Below are 20,316 nucleotides of genomic sequence, written 5' to 3' on the forward strand. Positions count from 1 at the left end.
TCTCTCTCAACTGCTACTTGTTTATGGGTCTTAGCTGTCACCGGGTGCATTACCAGGAGTTATGTACATACAGATCCTGCAGCAAAGCTATCTAGCATTACCGGGTGCATTGGTGCTGTTGTGGGATGGGGCGTATCCGCAATAGGCTGGCTCACCTCGCCCATCATTTCAAGGGTCCTCAACAAAGGTTTCGCTCACCTCGACTTTGATGCAACGGAGAAACTGAGGATACTTGATTTGCAAGTTTTACAACTGCAGCGGGTGATGGACGTAGTCGATGAGAGCACTTACAGGGTTCGCTTGGAGCCACTTCTAAACAAGCTTCGATCTGCTCTCTACGAAGCCGAAGACATCTTGGATGCTGTTGAATATCAGCGTCTCGAGAAGCAGATCCAAGCTGGCAAGTCAGCCGGCAGCATGCTGCATGCCTCAACGTAAGAGGAATTGGCTGAAGAAGAATCTTAGGTCTGCCATGCCAAGCTGCCTACTGAAAGATAAGGTATATATTTCCCTGCCCTCATACTTGGATGTGTTCTGATTTATGGCAGGCCTTCTCATCTTTTGTGCTTCTTCAGAATATATGACTATAGCTGCCCAATCGGAATGCACTCTCACTTGTTTGCCACAATTATCTAGAGACTAGATGTTAAGATCTTAGACGCAGTAACAGATACTACACAGGTTGTCAGGAAAAATAGGATTATTTTCTTTGGAGCAAAATAAATCAAGAGTTTATATAGTATTTTCTTAAGAGTAATTAGTCCAAGGAATAATCAAAGACTAGCTAGCACCGTCTTCCACAAGTTCCTCTTCCCTGTGTAGCCCTGACAGTGACAGCACAACTTTTGGTGTTTGGTCCTTTTCCGACGGGACAATAATGCCTCTCGGTGCACCCTTCTTCATGCATGATGCACGATCTGTGTCACTCGCAGAGCCTGGGGTCTCTATCCATTCTAAAAAGTAAAAACTCTCCTTCATAAGGCGGTGTAGAGTAGCACCACCATCAACATGGCTGGCCGCTCGGAGTTGGGGCCACTTGTTCCTTCTTTTACTAAAATTTTCTTTCCTCTCCCCAAGCCCAATCTAGAGGAGCATGAGAAGCAACAGCGGTACGAAGGGAACAGTTTATTTGCCAAAATCAGTTAGATATATGTCCAGTCCGAGTATTACTAGTTTGAGTTAGTTTCCATGTATGTGTGTGGGCTTGTGCTACTCCGTTTAGAAATGTTTTGCCTGTATGATATTTAGGAGTTGGTATTCGAGTAGAATTTGAGTCGGCATAGACAATAACCAGAAAAGATACGAAAAGCGATAAGAGGAAAATACGTGCCACTAATTTCGAGTTTCTGCATTCGTGTGCTAACAAGTGCTATTTGTTTTTTGCAGGAGAGTGGTATGTCAAAAGTGGAATTGAAGAAGAGCCTAGAGAAGATAGAAAGTGCTGTAAATGATGCATGTGAAGTTTTGAAACAACTGAACTTGCCAGGTGGACGTAATGATGATGGGAGGCGAGCTGTTGCTACCAATTCACGCCGTGCAGTCACTACAGCAGCCCCTGCGATAGGAGTAATTGGCCGGGATCAGGATCGTGACAAGATCATCGCAATGCTTCATGAGAAGGAAGACCATTGTCAAGCAAATACTATCAGTGATACATGCTATTCTGTAATTGGCATTCATGGCGTGGCTGGGTCAGGGAAATCAACACTTGCACAGTGTGTTTATGATCATGAGAAAAAGTGTTGGAAAGAGAAAATGGAAGGACATTTCGATATTGTCATGTGGATTCATGTTTCTCAGAAATTTGATTTGGATTCCATTTTTAGGGAGATGTTTGAGGGGGCTACAGGGGAAGAATGCCCGAAATTCAATAGTCCCAACGTCCTAAAAGAAAATCTGGAGGAGAAACTGCATGGGAAACGGATTTTGGTGGTACTGGATGATGTCTGGTATAACATTAGGAATACGGGAGACCATGAAGAACTACGACAGTTAATTTCTCCGCTGGATGTTGGAAAGGCAGGAAGCAAAATCTTGGTGACTAGTCGAACTGAAGCTGCATTAGTAACCCTGGGTGCTGTAAAAGAGAGATGTATCCCAATATCAAACCTGGATGATAAAGTTCCTCAAAATGTTCATGCATTATGCACTTCGAGATGCAAGGGTAAATGACCATGATCGAAAAATATTTGAAATGATTGGAGAGGATATTGCAAAAAAGCTGAAGGGATCACCTCTAGCAGCCAGAACAGTGGGTTCACGGCTCCGTGAGACACAAACTGTTGAGTTTTGGAGGAGTCAGAAAGATCGGGACCTTATGAACGACACGATGGGAGCTCTATGGTGGAGCTACCAGTATCTTGATGAGCAGGTCAGGCGATGCTTCGCTTACTGCAGTATTTTTCCCAGGCGGCATAAGTTGAGACGTGATGAGCTAGTAAAGTTGTGGGTGGCAGAAGGGTTTATAAAGACTAGTAAGCCTGAAGAGGAAATGGAAGATGTTGCTAAAAATTATTTGATGAATTACTGTCGGCCTCATTTCTGCAAAAGGTTGAATTTGGAGATGAACATGAGGTTGATTACTTTACTATTCATGACCTGCTGTGTGATTTAGCGGAGGAGATTGCTGGACGAGATTGCTTCAGGATTGAGAAAGGCTTCATAGGAGAAGTTCCTCAAGATGTTCGCTATCTTTTTGTTGGGACCTATGACACAAAAATCCTTGCTGAAAAGATATCCGGATTGCAAAAATTACGCACTCTCATCATCGGCGACATGATACATATTGAGTCAAGTACTGCGTGCAAAGTCCTTGCGAGTATGTTCACTAAGTTAACCGAATTGCGGAAATTGCGGGTACTGAAGATAGATTTTGTTGGACTAGCTGACGCTAGGTTCTCATTCCCGGATTCTATTGGTCAGTTCAAGCATCTACGATATTTTGCTTTTGTGGTGACTGCATTTGTCGGGCTAACTTTACCGGGCGCCTTTACCAAGCTTTACCACATGCAGGTGGTAGACTTTGGTTCTTGCCATTGTTTGGATTTTTCTAGAGGTGAAGATATGATGAACCTCGTCAACTTGCGCAGTGTAATCAGCTGGGCAGATTTTGATTTTCCTAACGTGGGCAGGTTGATATGGCTCCAGACGCCACCATTCTTCAGAATAAGAAGGGAACAGGGGTATGAGCCACATCAGCTGAAACACCTAAACAAGCTTCAAGGCAAGCTGCTGATATGCGGTCTTGAGAATGTTCAGAGCAAGGAGGACGCTCTTGAAGTCGATCTTGCTGGCAAGGAAAAACTCACAAAAGTGGTACTGTCCTGGGATGATGATAGCTGCAGTCCAGAAGTTGAAGCAGAGGTACTTGAGGGTCTTTGCCCATCGAAGTACCTTGAAAGACTAGAACTCTGGAATTACCACGGTGCAAGGTTACCGAGTTGGATGATGGGTAAACATAACGGCAGCCCAAAGAACCTGAAAGAACTTACGTTCAGGGGATGGATCCAACTGGGACCTGCTCCTGACCTTGGGGCTTTCATTCATCTTCAGTCACTATTTCTTTCTGGCTGCAACTGGGATGCCTTACCAGGCAACATGGAGCACCTCAAGAAGCTGGCTATAGATTCGTGCAAGAATATGCGGCTGCTTCCAACACTGCCCAAGTCTCTTGAGGAGTTTATCGTTTTGGACTGCAGCTGTAATGCCTTACCAGGCAACATTGAGCACCTCACATCACTCAAGACACTGATTATAGAGTCATGCAAGAATATGCGGTCGCTTCCAACACTGCCCAACTCTCTTGAGGAGATTAAAGTCAGGTACTGCAGTGAATAGTTCACACAATCTTGTTTAACGACTGATCATCCAAACTGGCACAGGATTGAGCACATTCCAAAGAAAACAATTAAATTCTATGGTGAAAAAGGTCCATAGAAAAGGTATGTAGTTAGATTCTTTTGATGTCTTCGTTTTCCATTTCTTGTGTTCAATAAATGTTACTGCAACTATTAGCCGTTAAGGTTGTTGGTATTTTTCTGATTCGGCTGCTAACTGTCAGCCACGTGCCCTTTGGTTGAGGATGGAAGTCGAAGTCGAAGCCGTGAGACTCTTGCTAAATCTACAGGCTCTCTTTCTGGGTAACCTGTTCGTTGGGTTATGCCTACTTAGGCGTGAAGTGGTGCTACCCTTTACTCTCATAAACTACGGGTACTACAAAATGCTATGTCTCCATGCATATTCATGAACAATGGGTTTATTAGTCGTTTACTCCTACTATGTATGGATTTATGAGTTGTTTGCTGTCTACTATGGATGTAATAACGTGGAATACTGGATTAATTTGCTTCCTATATACAGTACTATATATGATCTGTAACGCTTTGGAATGGTGATCACTGAGTTTGTTCCTTTACTGTCATTTGTGGCATCGTTCACCAAAGTATCTGATTTGATTGATAGGAATCAGGGGCTACATAGCATGGTATGGTATGAGGAGCTTACCAGATTGGCCGAAGCTAATCGCAGAACCTGCTCCTGTCGTTGAGTCTTCCATTCATTTTCAGCAGTAGAATGCCAAGGCTTTAATGGTTGCATTCAACGCGCATTGTAATTAGTGGTCACATTTGTATTTCTCCAGGTTGGGCATTCAGGGGAAGTGCTCTGCACACGACGGCCTGTCCCCTGTTCTGCATAATCTCTTGTTGGCAATAATGTTTTTTTGCTTCGCTTAGGCCTGCAAACACGATTGACATCCTTTGCTCAAACATTGCCTTGCCATTTCATCAAAAAGGAAAAAAAGTATTGCCTTGCCGTAGTACAAGGCGTGAAGTGGACAGTGCTGGAGTCCAAGTTTTGGGCTGCTGCCTTTGGCTAAAAATGTGTTTAAAAGAAGGATATGAGCTGCAAATGTACATGAATACATTGATAGAATGATTGAATCGAAATGTAATTGAAAACAAAAATCTCGTTTTCCCCACAGTTGTTGACTGATTGAACGTGTTAATTTCATTGTCTGTGGCTCCACGGTGATCTTCTCCAGGTGAAAATAGAAAGAAGCGCCCAGACCAAGATCCCAAGAATCTCCAGCTCACATTCCCAAGCTCAAATCAACACCACAAGAACCGAACCAAACACACATAATCACTTTTGGGTTGAGAAGTGGTTGAGCTGCCCTGTCCTCGCCCCCAAGCCCCAAACAGTGCAAACAGTAAACATACAACAAGTACTTTGAAGTAGCATGAAAACAAGAACAACATTCACATATGAGATTGACATGCACCAGCCTGTCAGCAAGCTGGATCACATCTGGTGACAACTCCATGGTATCGAAACAGCAACCACTCTGAACTCAGAAAAGCTGATCTGTTGGCGACTCCACTGAATCTGGACAAACAAAAGGACAGAAGTTTAGATACCAGAGAAGAAACTTGGGTCCAACTTGTACACATATTTGAGATCTTACGACCTATTAAACGAACAAATTATATGCGCTTATGTAGTACTCCCTCCGATCCAAAATAAGTGTCGTGGTTTTAGTTCAAATTTCAACGCTTATTTTGGATCGGAGGGAGTATCTCATTGCTATACTGCTCTTAGCTGAATTTGAAATGTGTCACTACAAAACACCCAGTTCAGTGTGCTTAGCCTTGTAATTTGAAAAGACAGGTTGGAATACATAGCCAGACAGAGGCACGCCAACATAATAAAGGAAATGATTCGTGGAAAACTTGAGTCACGCAGAATTGGTACATTCATGTTCCAGCGTTCATATACTGCCTAGGCACCTAGCAGTATAGCAAAATTCAACTGAAAAAATGAAAGAAACTGGTGTGTATTGGTAGCAAGAACCAACACACTAGGTGCTGTCTGCCATCGATCCCAGTACAAAAGGGCATCACGGAAAGGAAACAAATACACGATTCATCTCGTTGAATTGCTAATGCACAAGCACCTGAAACCACCTGAAGACAGCAAAGTTTTCAGAGTATTGGCGTGATGTTCTACCAGGTAGCTGACTGTTGGCGTGAGGAACTCCTAATTCAAGTAAGTAGCTTGTGTAGTAGCTGATAAATCAAATGTACAGCAATATGTTATACTGAAAGTTTAGCCTGTCATTGCCATTGCAGGCTAGCACATAAGACCATACGAATTTCCCTATTGTTTTACTTAGAAATAAGAATGATGATGGTGGTGCTAACAGCAGGATTGTGAATATGTTTTCACGACAAAGTACTATTTTCCCTTGCTTTTACTTAACACACCGACCATTTGTTTTTCAGGTTTCTCAGAAAAATAGGCTGTTGTGCCTCCAAAGGAAAGTTTAAGTCAATCATCTCACCCATATGATCTGCTTTAAAATTCAGGAGAACTACCACGACACGAGGATCTAAAAGTGGTCGAGATTGACTGAAATAAACAAGAATTTTTGGTTGCCTGTGCAGCGATAAGCACTGCCTTGAGGTTGATTCCAGATAAAACAGCTTGTGAGCATAAGCTATTCTTAGTATTTAAAACAGTAACTCAGAATCTTGTTTCTGACCGTACCAAATTATGCAGATTTCTAAATAACACCATGACATAAAATTAATAAATTATACTACATGTGAAGATGATTAAAAGGAAACTTTTCTCCCTACTTACATATCTATCAAAAGAATACTAATGTACAAAATGAGTTGTCCTTGACTTTAATGAATTTTCTTTGAGGTGAAACAATCCAAGGTAAACTGGATCCAAACTTGTATTCCTTCTATGTTACATTGGAAATAATTGGTTCCATCAGGACTCGTGCATAAGCTACTCACAGTGTCCAAGATATTATTTTCTTACCAACCTCGTTCAATTAAAATGCCAGTTGGAATAAACAAGATAACAGAACACAAATATGCTCTCAAACATATGACCACAGCCAAGTGAAATATGTAGATCATCACGCGCTATCTTGTCAGCAAAGGTGATCACATCTGTGACAACTCCACGCTATCGAAACAGCGACCACTTTGAACTCTGAAAGCTGATTTCATCGGGACTCCACTGAATCTGGACAAACAAAAAGACAGAACTTTAGACACCAGAGAAGAAACTTGGGTCCGGCCTGTACACATATTCGAGATCTTAATTATGAGCTTAAAGGAACAAATTATATGCGCTTATGTAGTATCTGATTGATAATACTGATCTCAGTTGAATTTGAAATGTGTAACAGAAAACACTCGCTTTGGTGCGCTTAGCCTTGTAATTTCAAACACAAGTTGGAATATATAGCCAGACAGAGGCACGTCAACATAAAAAGTAATAATGAAATTATGCCATACAGAATTGGAACATTCGTGTTGCAGGAGTTCATATGGTACTACCAAATTACAGGCACATAGAAGTTTAACAAAATTCAACTGAAAAAATGGAAGACATTGGGTGTATTTGTAGTGAGAACAAACACACTAGGCGCCGTCTGCCATCCTCCCAGTACAAAAATGGGTCACAGAAAGGAAAGAAATACAAAATTCATCTCACTGAAGTGCTACTGCACAAGCACCTGAAACCACCGCAGGACAGAAAAGTGTCCAGGGTCTTGGTGTGGCATTTTACCAGGGAGCTGACAGTTGTTTCTTGCATATGATCCCAATATTACCAACTCGTTTCAAAAACTCAACAGTTGGCGTGAGGACTTCCTAATTCAAGTAGCTTGCTTAGTAGCTGGTGAATCAAATGTACAGCAAATATGTTATACTGAAAGTTTGACACGTCATGCTTTTGCAGGCTAGCCCATCAGATCCATCCCTTTTGTTTTACTTGGAAATAAGAATGATGATGACAGTGGTAACAGAAGGACTGAGTATTTCTTCGACAAAATGCTATTTTCACTTGCTTTACTTAATATACTTTATGATCTTTCTTTAGACTATTTGTCTTTCAGGTTTCTGGTAAAAAGGCTGGTCTGCCTCCAAGGGAAGGTTTAAGTCAATCATCTCACCCATATGATCTGCTTTGAAATTCAAGAGAACTACCACGACACAAGGATCTATGAGTGGTGGAGATTGACTGAAATAAATAAGAATTTTGGTTGCATGTGCAACGATAAGCACTCCCTTTAACTTATGAGGTTGATTTCAGATAAAACAGCTTGTGAGCATAAGCTACTCTTACTATTTAGAGCAGTGATTCAGAATCTTGTTTCTGACCATACCAAATTGTGCAGATTTATTTCTAAATAACATTGTGACACGAAATTATACATCTGAAGATGATTAAAAGAAAACTTTTCTCCCTACTTATATCTATCAAAATAATAGTATACAAAATTAGTCCTTGACTTTCATGAATTTTCTTGAGGTGAAACAATATAAGATAAACTGGATCTAAATGTGTATTACTTCTATGTTAAATTGGAAATATTATTGTGATGTAGTGTTTTTCATGGTTCCATCAGGACTCGTGCATAAGCTACTCATAGTGTCCAAAATATTTTTTCCTTACCAACCTCGTTCACTTAAAATGCCAGTTGGAACAAACAAAATAACAGAACACAAATATGCTCTCAAACATGCTTAGCTTTCCCCACACACACAGGAAAACATATACTAATAAATCATGTAAACAAGAATAATCGATTGCAATAATGAACAATCTAGAATTAGATAAGCTGTGCGATAATTACAAAGGGAGGAGATAACAATGATGCAATAGAAATTTTACCACTTCATACTGTCCGTGCAGGTAACAATGATGGTGGAAAGTTGGTATATATCCCGGTTTGAAAAAAGTAGGCATATATGCTTGACGTGGGCAGCCTAAGCTTGAATCGTTTCGCACAAACCCTCTGAAGCTGCAATGTCTCGATGTCCATTGTGAAATACTCAAGGAGTGGCTTCTCTATAGGTGAACCTGGCAGGGATTCTGCTATCATCAATAGCAAACACCCCTCTGTTACAGCTTTGATAAAATAATGGTACCCAGAATCTAGTGAGATTGTCTTCTCCATCAGCCACTGGTTGGGACTATCACCTCTGTTTCGCACAATGGTGCCATAACTGAGATCAGATGCAATTTCTTTTTCACCACAGAGACCAAACATCCCAAGCCTGCCTTCCCCTGCCTCAACGATGGCTACACCTTCCCTATACCATTCTCCGGGTGGGAGTTCTGCAATGGAGAACTCCATCCTCCTGATGTCAAGCACGACCAACAGGTTCCGCTTGACCACGAGAAAGTCCCAGTAGAAGCAGCCATAAGCATAATGGCGCCTGAGATAAAAAGGGTTCATCCATGAAATCATGTCCGAGTCACGCATGGCAAGGCCCAAATCACTCAAATCCTTGGATGCAGCATCTCGCCATTGTCCCGTGCTCGAAGAGAAGGCGAAGGCCGCCAGCTTAGTTTTGCCTAGTGCCAAACAGATCACCCTGAATGCCATCTCTTCCATGGGCGCCGCCTCCTCCTCCTCCTCGCCGAGGGGAGCGAGGAAAGGGTGGGGGAGCCGGTGCTCCACCGAAGCGGCTAGGTCGTCAGGTACCGGGGGAAGCAGGACATACCGACGGTGCAAGGGGTCGCACACCGCGAGCTCCGGGAAGACTCGGGGCTGCCCGTCTTCTGTGATCTTGCGGGAGAGGAGGACGCGGCCGTCGCGGACGTCCCACACGATCCATCGGCGGTGGGAGGGGAGGAACGAGAACTTGAAGTCGGCGACGAGGGCGAGCGCGCGGGCGGCGGGCGCGGAGGGGTGAGGCGGGAGGGCTGGGTGGAACCCGCCGAGGTTGAGGAGCGCGAGGTGCAGCGGGGCGTGGAGGCCGCGGAAGGCGCGGAGGAAGGAGCCGTCGGTGGCGAGCCGGCGGAAGGTGACGCAGGCCGTGGAGGCGCGGGCGAGGTCAGCCGGGTCGGGCAGCCGGAGGAAGATCTCGGCCAGGAGGTGGACGGGGAGGTCCGTCAGAGGTGACGCCATCTCCTGGCCGGTCGGCAGAGCAGGTGGCCGCTGGGAACCCTCGCGGCGGTGCCGGCGGCGGCGGATGTGTGCGGCTGCCTGCTGGAGTTAGGGGAGGGTGATATTTTCTTTGTTCTGCCGAATTGGGCTTGTAACGGGCCCTTCTTGTGCCAAACAAAAGATGCTGGACACAATGCTAGAGTTTTTTTTTTGGCGCTGGAAATGCTACAGTGTTTATATTGGCTGGAAACCATCCAAACCAGGTTTCTACTGGCCTCTGCAAGTCATTCTGGGATTTAATCTTCAACGTGTCTCCACTTGTTCAAGAAGCTACTAGTAGATATCAACACTACCCTATCCAGGAGATTAGGGTTTAGCCTACTCCATCGGTACCTCCTGTCGGCGTCGAGTTGTTCCTACTGTTTGCTCACCACATTCGATATCCGTCCTACAGATTCGATTCTTGGGCTGACTACGGGAACGGTGGTCCCGTTCACCCGGACTTGGTCTTTGCCGTGGACAGGACTCGAGTGATTGCATCTTCATCATTGTCTTTGAAGGCTTTCAAGTGTGTCGTCGTGGAAGCCCTAGTTCGAGTTCATGAGGGGCATTCATAGGAAAGGAGAAGCAATTCGAGAGGGATCTGGAGGATGCTTTGAGAAAGATGAGACTGCAGGAAGGGAAACTTAATGGCATGTACGTGGGGCTTGAGCAGACCGACGAGATGGCCAAATCACCCCGCTAGATGGAGGTGGCGAAGGTACACACCACCAAGAAACTTCAGCAGTGCGGTGTTCAAGGAAACATTGATGTTCATCTAGCCTAGCCCATGAGCCACAGATCAAAGAGGCAGAGGACAATCTTTTTGTGGTCTAGATGTTTTGTCTCGAAGACTCTAAGAGGGTGATGTTTCAAGAGCCCTGGATCTTCCATGGTCTGATGGTGTTGCTTGAAGATTTTGATGGGGAAAAGGCGCCGAAAACAATAAATCTTGGCAGGGCCTCGTTGTGGAGCACAAATACATAAGATCCTAGATTTATATAAGAAAGATCCGATTATGGATCAATTAGCTCGGAGAATTGGGACGGTGCAGAGCATTGAGCTGAACCCGACGTGGTACTTTGAGAGCAATTATGTGCAAGTAGGGGTGAAGATTGAAGTGAGCAAGCCCTTAATACGATGAAATTCATTAAACCTGGATAGATAAATATTGTTTATGGATGTGGAGTATGAAAAAAATCAGTTACTTTTGTGAGGTTTGCAGTTTGCTAGGGCATGATATGGAGGAATCCAATGACGGCGTACATCTTCCCGATAGTATACAACGGGGAAAATAGTTGGTGGCAAAGAGAAGGAAGACCCGGGTCTCCCAGGGTGGTGGTCGCGGTGGCATGAGCTCCTCACAGGGTTGCTCTCGATGTAGAGGACGCGATCGTGGTGGAATCCCATGAAAAAGAAGCTCCGAAGATGTAGGTTTGAGGGAGGAAGAAGATACCGTTGATACAACTCAAAGCCCCATGAAAATTGCAGGATGTGAAGGACAGAGATGGCATAGAACCAAGTGAGGTAAAAAGTCGGGCTATGAAAAGGCTCGACATGAATGTTGGAGAGGAGGGTGAGCCCGAACAAGGGGCAACAGTTTAGTCAAGAATGTCAGTATCAACATCGAGGGGGGGGGGATAAATTTGGCACTAATAGCTATGTCCCGTCACTGCCTCCAGCCTATATTACTCCTAAAAAATGCAAGAAGGCAAGTAAAGGCAACTCACCAAGCAAATATGTCACATCTGAAGCAGAATCGGCGGCCTCCCTCGAGGAAATGCTAGTGTGTGTTTGGCGGTGGAAATACTAGAATCTTTAAATTGGAAACCACCCAAACTAGGGTAGTATGTACATTTTTTGCTGGCCTCTAAGAATCTTTCTGGAATTTAGTCTTCGTTGTGTCTCCACTTGTTCTCCGTTCTTAAGAATTATCATGCATCCGTTAAACACATGTCACCGTTGCAACACATACATGTGGAAACCATGAAAAACATCTGGAAGAGGACACTATGTTGGAATATTTATAGAATACCCTAGAATAATAATAATAAACCATAGGGTGTTTTGCAACTATAATCACCATCACCCGTTGTCATCGGACATGAGGGAGCATCATGCCACTAAAGGGCTTTGTGAATCGAAGAAGAAGCTCATAGGCGGTGGAGTCAATGATAATGTGGCACGTCAAACGGGGACCATCACCATGCTCTTTGACCCGCAAACTCATCGCTTGTTGTTAATATCACCAGGGCAACCCACCTGATTTGGCACCCTCGAGCCACCATCCATGTTCCTAGACCGCCCGTCCTCCCTTGTACATGGACAATTACATCACCATTGAAGATGCTAAGTGCCACAGCATTTAGAAAAAAAAACAAATACTCCACACCAAGGGAGTGACCGAGGACAAATCCCACGGATTCATTGACTTCAGAGAGGGTAATGCTGAATGGAGCTCATGTTGGGGAACGCAGTAATTTCAAAAATTTTCCTCCGCACACGCAAGATCATGGTGATGCATAGCAACGAGAGGGGAGAGTTTTGTCTACGTACCCACGTAGACCGACTGCGGAAGCGTTGATGCAACATAGAGGAAGTAGTCGTACGTCTTCCCGATCCGACCGATCCAAGCACCGTTACTCCGGCACCTCCGAGTTCTTAGCACACGTACAGCTCGATGACAATCCCCGGGCTCCAATCCAGCAAAGCGTCGGGGAGGAGTTCCGTCAGCACGACGGCGTGGTGACGATCTTGATGTTCTACCATCGCAGGGCTTCGCCTAAGCACCGCTACAATATGATCGAGGTGGAATATGGTGGCAGGGGGCACCGCACACGACTAAGGAACGATCTCAAGGATCAACTTGTGTGTCCTAGGGTGCCCCCTGAAGGAAATATGCCCTAGAGGCAATAATAAAGTTATTATTTATTTCCTTATATCATGATAAATGTTTATTATTCATGCTAGAATTGTATTAACCAGAAACATAATACATGTGTGAATACATAGACAAACTTAGTGTCACTAGTATGCCTCTACTTGACTAGCTCGTTGATCAAAGATGGTTATGTTTCCTAACCATGAACAAAGTGTTGTTATTTGATTAACGAGGTCACATCATTAGTTGAATGATCTGATTGACATGACCCATTCCATTAGCTTAGCACCCGATCGTTTAGTATGTTGCTATTGCTTTCTTCATGACTTATACATGTTCCTATGACTATGAGATTATGCAACTCCCGTTTGCCGGAGGAACACTTTGTGTGCTACCAAACGTCACAACGTAACTAGGTGATTATAAAGGAGCTCTACAGGTGTCTCCAATGGTAGATGTTGGGTTGGCGTATTTCGAGAATAGGATTTGTCACTCCGATTGTCGAAGAGGTATCTCTGGGCCCTCTCGGTAATGCACATCACATAAGCCTTGCAAGCATTGCAACTAATGAGTTAGTTGTGGGATGATGTATTACGGAACGAGTAAAGAGACTTGCCGGTAACGAGATTGAACTAGGTATTGGATACCGACGATCGAATCTCGGGTAAGTAACATACCGATGACAAAGGGAACAACGTATGTTGTTATGCGGTCTGACGGATAAAGATCTTCGTAGAATATGTAGGAGCCAATATGGGCATCCAGGTCCCGCTATTGGTTATTGACCGGAGACGTGTCTTGGTCATGTCTACATTGTTCTCGAACCGTAGGGTCCGCACGCTTAACGTTACGATGACAGTTATTATGAGTTTATGCATTTTGATGTACCGAAGATTGTTCGGAGTCCCGGATGTGATCATGGACATGACGAGGAATCTCGAAATGGTCGAGACATAAAGATTGATATATTGGAAGCCTATGTTTGGATATCGGAAGTGTTCCGGGTGAAATCGGGATTTTACCGGAGTACCGGGAGGTTACCGGAACCCCCCGGGAGCTATATGGGCCTTAGTGGGCTTTAGTGGAAAGGAGAAAGGGGCAGCCCAAGGTGGGCCGCGCGCCTCCCCCCTCCCCTAGTCCTATTAGGACAAGGAGAGGTGGCCGGCCCCCTCTCTCTCTTTCCCCCCCCTCGAGGAATCCTATTCCAACTAGGATTGGGGGGGGGGGGAATCCTACTCGCAGAGGGAGTAGGACTCCCTTGGCGCGCCCTCCTTGGCCGGCCGCCCCCTCCCCCTTGGCTCCTTTATATACGGAGGCAGGGGGGCACCCTAGGACACACAAGTTGATCCTTGAGATCGTTCCTTAGCCGTGTGCGGTGCCCCCTGCCACCATATTCCACCTCGATCATATTGTAGCGGTGCTTAGGCGAAGCCCTGCGACGGTAGAACATCAAGATCGTCACCACGCCGTCGTGATGACGGAACTCCTCCCCGACGCTTTGCTGGATCGGAGCCCGGGGATTGTCATCGAGCTGTATGTGTGCTAAGAACTCGGAGGTGCCGGAGTAACGGTGCTTGGATCGGTCGGATCGGGAAGACGTACGACTACTTCCTCTACGTTGCGTCAACGCTTCCGCAGTCGGTCTGCGTGGGTACGTAGATAACACTCTCCCCTCTCGTTGCTATACATCACCAAGATCTTGCGTGTGCGTAGGAATATTTTTGAAATTACTGCGTTCCCCAACAGTGGCATCCGAGCCTAGGTTTTATATGTTGATGTTATATGCACGAGTAGAACACAAGTGAGTTGTGGGCGATATAAGTCATACTGCCTACCAGCATGTCATACTTTGGTTCAGCGGTATTGTTGGACGAGACGACCCGGACCAACATTACGCGTACGCTTACGCGAGACCGGTTCCCCCGACGTGCTTTGCACATAGGTGGCTTGCGGGCGACTGTCTCTCCAACTTTAGTTGAACCGAGTATGGCTACGCCCGGTCCTTGCGAAGGTTAAAATGGAGTCAAATTGACAAACTATTGTTGTGGTTTTGATGCGTAGGTGAGATTGGTTCTTGCTTAAGCCCGTAGCAGCCACTTAAAACATGCAACAACAAATTAGAGGACGTCTAACTTGTTTTTGCAGGGCATGTTGTGATGTGATATGGTCAAGGCATGATGATGAATTTTATTGTATGAGATGATCATGTTTTGTAACCGAGTTATCGGCAACTGGCAGGAGCCATATGGTTGTCGCTTTATTGTATGCAATGCAATCGCGATGTAATGCTTTACTTTATCACTAAGCGGTAGTGATAGTCGTGGAAGCATAAGATTGGCGAGACGACAACGATGCTACGATGGAGATCAAGGTGTCGCGCCGGTGACGATGGTGATCATGACGGTGCTTCGGAGATGGAGATCACAAGCACAAGATGATGATGGCCATATCATATCACTTATATTGATTGCATGTGATGTTTATCTTTTTATGCATCTTATCTTGCTTTGATTGATGGTAGCATTATAAGATGATCTCTCACTAAATTATCAAGAAGTGTTCTCCCTGAGTATGCACCGTTGCCAAAGTTCGTCGTGCCCAGACACCACGTGATGATCGGGTGTGATAAGCTCTACGTCCATCTACAACGGGTGCAAGCCAGTTTTTGCACACGCAGAATACTTAGGTTAAACTTGACGAGCCTAGCATATGCAGATATGGCCTCGGAACACGGAGACTGAAAGGTCAAGCGTGAATCATATAGTAGATATGATCAACATAACGATGTTCACCATTGAAAACTACTCCATCTCACGTGATGATCGGTTATGGTTTAGTTGATTTGGATCACGTGATCACTTAGAGGATTAGAGGGATGTCTATCTAAGTGGGAGTTCTTAAGTAATTTGGTTAATTGAACTTAAATTTATCACGAACTTAGTCCTGGTAGTATTTTGCAAATTATGTTGTAGATCAATAGCTCGCGTTATTGCTTTCATTTGTTTATTTTGATATGTTCCTAGAGAAAAATTGTGTTGAAAGATGTTAGTAGCAATGATGCGGATTGGATCCGTGATCTGAGGTTTATCCTCATTGCTGCACAGAGGAATTATGTCCTTGATGCACCGCTAGGTGATAGACCTATTGCAGGAGCAGATGCTGACGTTATGAACGTTTGGCTAGCTAAATATGATGACTACTTGATAGTTTAGTGCACCATGCTTAACAGCTTAGAATCGGGACTTGAAAGACGTTTTGAACATCATGGACCATATGAGATGTTCCAGGAGTTGAAGTTTCAAGAAAATACCCGAGTTGAGAGATATGAAGTCTCCAACAAGTTCTATAGCTAAAAGATGGAGGAGAATCGCTCAACTAGTGAGCATGTGCTCAGATTGTCTGGGTACTACAATCGCTTGAATCAAGTGGGAGTTAATCTTCCAGATAAGATAGTGATTGACAGAATTCTCTAGTCACCATCACCGAGTTAGTAGAACTTCGTGATGAACTATAGTATGCAAGGGATGACGGAAACGAATCCCGAGATTTTCATAATGATGAAATCGATGAAGGTAGAAATCAAGAAAGAGCATCAAGTGTTGATGGTTGACAAGGTCACTAGTTTCAAGAAAAAGGCAAAGGGAAGAAGGGGAACTTCAAGAAAAACGGCAAGCAAGTTGCTGCTCAAGTGAAGAAGCCCAAGTCTGGTCCTAAAGCCTGAGACTAAGTGTTTCTACTGCAAAGGGACTGGTCACTGGAAGCGGAACTACCCCAAGTGATTGGCAGATAAGAAGGATGGCAAAGTGAACATAAGTATATTTGATATACATGTTATTGATGTGTACTTTACTAGTGTTTATAGAAACCCCTCAGTATTTGATACTAGTTCAGTTGCTAAGATTAGTAACTCGAAACGGGAGTTGCAGAATAAACAGAGACTAGTTAAGGGTGAAGTGACAATGTATGTTGGAAGTGGTTCCAAGATTGATATGATCATCATCGCACACTCCCTATACTTTCAGGATTAGTGTTGAACCTGAATAAGTGTTATTTGGTGTTTGCGTTAAGCATGAATATGATTTGATCATGTTTATTGTAATATGGTTATTCATTTAAGTAAGAGAATAAATTGTTATTCTGTTTACATGAATAAAACCTTATATGGTTAAACACCCAATGAAAATAGTTCGTTGGATCTCGATCGTAATGATACACATAATCATAATATTGAAACCAAAAGATGCAAAGTTAATAATGATAGTGCAACTTATTTGTAGCACTGCCGTTTAGGTCATATTGGTGTAAAGCGCATGAAGAAACTCCATGCTGATGGGATTTTGAAATCACTTGATTATGAATCACTTGGTGCTTGCGAACCATGCCTTATGGGCAAGATGACTAAAGACTCCATTCTCCGGAACAATGGAGCCAGCAACTGACTTATTGGAAATAATACATACTGATGTATGCGATCCGATGAGTGTTGAAGCTCACGGCGGGTATCGTTATTTTCTGACCTTCACATATGATTTGAGCAGATATGGGTATATCTGCTTGATGAAACATAAGTCTGAAACATTTGAAAAGTTCAAAGAATTTCAGAGTGAAGTGGAAAATCATCGTGACAAGAAAATAAAAGTTTCTACGATATGATCGCAGAGGTAAAACATTTGAGTTACGAGTTTGGTCTTCAATTAAAACAATGTGAAATAGTTTCACTACTCACGCCACCTGGAACACCATAGTGTAATGGTGTGTCCGAACGTCATAACCGTACTTTATTAGATATAGTGTAGTCGATGATGTATCTTACCGATCTACCACTATCATTTTGGGGTTATGCATTAGAGACAGCTGCATTCACGTTAAATAGGGCACCATCTAAGTCCGTTGAGACGACAACAATCTGAACTGTGGTTTGGCAAGAAACCAAAGTTGTCGTTTCTTAAAGTTTGGGGTTGTGATGCTTATATATGAAAAAGTTTCATCCTAATAAGCTCAAACCCAAATCGGAGAAATGTGTCTTCATAGGATACCCAAAGGAGACTGTTGGGTACACCTTCTATCACAGATCCGAAGGCAAGACATTCGTTGCTAAGAATGGATCCTTTCTAGAGAAGGAGTTTCTCTCGAAAGAAGTGAGTGGGAGGAAAGTAGAACTTGACGAGGTAACTGTACTTGCTCCCTTATTGGAAAGTAGTACATCACAGAAAACTGTTTCTGCGACACCTATACCAATTAGTGAGGAAGCTAATGATGATGATCATGTAACTTCAGATCAAGTTACTACCAAATCTCGTAGGTAAACCAGAGTGAGATCCGCACCAGAGTGGTACGGTAATCATGTTCTGGAAGTCATGTTACTAGACCATGACGAACTTGCGAACTATGAGGAAGCGATGGTGAGCCCAGATTCCGCAAAATGGCTTGAAGCCATGAAATCTGAGATGGGATCCATGTATGAGAACAAAGTATGGACTTTGGTTGACTTGCCCGATGATTGGCAAGCAATTGAGAATAAATGGATCTTCAAGAGGAAGACAGACGCTGATAGTAGTGTTACTATCTACAAAGCTAGAATTGTCGCAAAAGGTTTTTGACAAAGTTCAAGGTGTTGACTACGATGAGATTTTCTCACTTGTATCTATGCTTAAGTCTGTCCGAATCATGTTAGCAATTGCCGCATTTTATGAAATCTGGCAAATGGATAAACAAAACTGCATTCCTTAATGGATTTACTAAAGAAGAGTTGTATACGATGCAACTAGAAGGTTTTGTCGATCGTAAATGTGTTAACTAAATATGCAAGCTCCAGCGATCCATCTATGGACTGGTGCAAGAATCTCGGAGTTGGAATATACGCTTTGATAAGTTGATCAAAGCATATAGTTTTATACAGACTTGCGGTGAAGACTGTATTTACAAGAAAGTGAGTGGGAGCACTACAACATTTCTGATAAGTATATGTGAACAACACATTGTTGATCGGAAATAATGTATAATTTTCTGGAAAGCATAAATGAATATTTGAAAGGAGTTTTTCAAAGAAAGACCTCGGTAAAGCTGCTTACATATTGAGCATCAAGATCTATAGAGGTAGATCAAGACGCTTGATAAGTTTTTCAATGAGTACATACCTTGACAAGATTTTGAAGTAGTTCAAAATGGAACAGTCAAAGAAAGAGTTCTTGCCTGTGTTGCAAGGTGTGAAATTGAGTAAGACTCAAAGCCCGACCACGACAGAAGATAGAAATAGAATGAAAGTCATTCCCTATGCCTCAGCCATAGGTTCTATAAAGTATGCCATGCTGTGTACCAGATCTATTGTATGCCCTACCACTGAGTTTGGCAAGGGAGTACGATAGTGATCTAGGAGTAGATCACTGGACAGCGGTCAAAATTATCTTAGTGGAATAAGGATATGTTTCTCGATTATGGAAGTGAAAAAAGCGTCGTAAAGGGTTACGCCGATGCAAGTTTTGACACTAATCTAGATGACTCTAAGTCTCGATCTAGATACATATTGAAAGTGGGAGCAATAACCTAGAGTAGCTCCGTGCAGAGCATTGTTGACATAGAAATTCGCAAAATACTTACGGATCTGAATGTGACAGACCCGTTGACTAAAATTATCTCACAAGCAAAACATGATCACACCTTAGTACTCTTTGGGTGTTAATCACATAGCGATGTGAACTAGATTACTGACTCTAGTAAACCATTTGGGTGTTGATCACATATCGATGTGAACTATGGGTGTTAATCACATGGTGATGTGAACTATTGCTGTTAAATCACATGGCGATGTGAACTAGATTATTGACTCTAGTGCAAGTGGGAGACTGAAGGAAATATACCCTAGAGGCAATAATAAAGTTATTATTTATTTCCTTATATCATGATAAATGTTTATTATTCATGCTAGAATTGTATTAACCGGAAACATAATACATGTGTGAATACATAGACAAACTTAGTGTCACTAGTATGCCTCTACTTGACTAGCTTGTTGATCAAAGATGGTTATGTTTCCTAACCATGAACAAAGTGTTGTTATTTGATTAACGAGGTCACATCATAAGTTGAATGATCTGATTGACATGACCCATTCCATTAGCTTAGCACCCGATCGTTTAGTATGTTGCTATTGCTTTCTTCATGACTTATACATGTTCCTATGATTATGAGATTATGCAACTCCCGTTTGCCGGAGGAACACTTTGTGTGCTACCAAACGTCACAATGTAACTGGGTGATTATAAAGGAGCTCTACAGGTGTCTCCAATGGTAGATGTTGGGTTGGCGTATTTCGAGAATAGGATTTGTCACTCCGATTGTCGGAGAGGTATCTCTGGGCCCTCTCGGTAATGCACATCACATAAGCCTTGCAAGCATTGCAACTAATGAGTTAGTTGCGGGATGATGTATTACGGAACGAGTAAAGAGACTTCCCGGTAACGAGATTGAACTAGGTATT

General features: G+C 43.4%; 1 protein-coding gene and 1 pseudogene across 3 annotated transcripts; one reads left to right on the top strand and one right to left on the bottom strand.

Annotated features, from left to right (window-relative positions):
- On the top strand, nucleotides 1-4,383 carry LOC125525800 (putative disease resistance protein RGA4; annotated as a pseudogene). Its single transcript, XR_015610566.1, has 4 exons — nucleotides 1-499; nucleotides 1,387-3,821; nucleotides 3,882-3,941; nucleotides 4,061-4,383. The product of XR_015610566.1 is annotated as a putative disease resistance protein RGA4 (transcript).
- A 180-nt stretch (nucleotides 4,384-4,563) lies between these two features.
- LOC125526470 (uncharacterized) lies at nucleotides 4,564-10,068 on the bottom strand. 2 transcript variants are annotated; one of them, XR_015611570.1, is made up of 3 exons: nucleotides 8,698-10,068; nucleotides 6,836-7,041; nucleotides 4,564-5,385 (listed from the first exon to the last, which is right to left on the bottom strand). XR_015611570.1 is itself a non-coding variant. In XM_048691164.2 (2 exons), exon 1 carries the CDS (start codon nucleotides 9,938-9,940, stop codon nucleotides 8,702-8,704), a length of 1,239 nt encoding a protein of 412 aa, XP_048547121.2. In that variant the 5' UTR covers nucleotides 9,941-10,068; the 3' UTR covers nucleotides 5,828-7,041; nucleotides 8,698-8,701. The 2 variants fall into 2 exon arrangements, 1 of the variants encoding a protein (XP_048547121.2); XM_048691164.2 differs by lacking the exon at nucleotides 4,564-5,385 and having other exon boundaries at nucleotides 5,828-7,041.
- Between the last annotated feature and the right edge of the window lie 10,248 nt (nucleotides 10,069-20,316).

This window comes from Triticum urartu, chromosome 7A, assembly GCF_056163025.1.
Source record: "Triticum urartu cultivar PI428250 chromosome 7A, HENAU_Tu73, whole genome shotgun sequence".
NCBI lineage: Eukaryota > Viridiplantae > Streptophyta > Magnoliopsida > Poales > Poaceae > Triticum > Triticum urartu.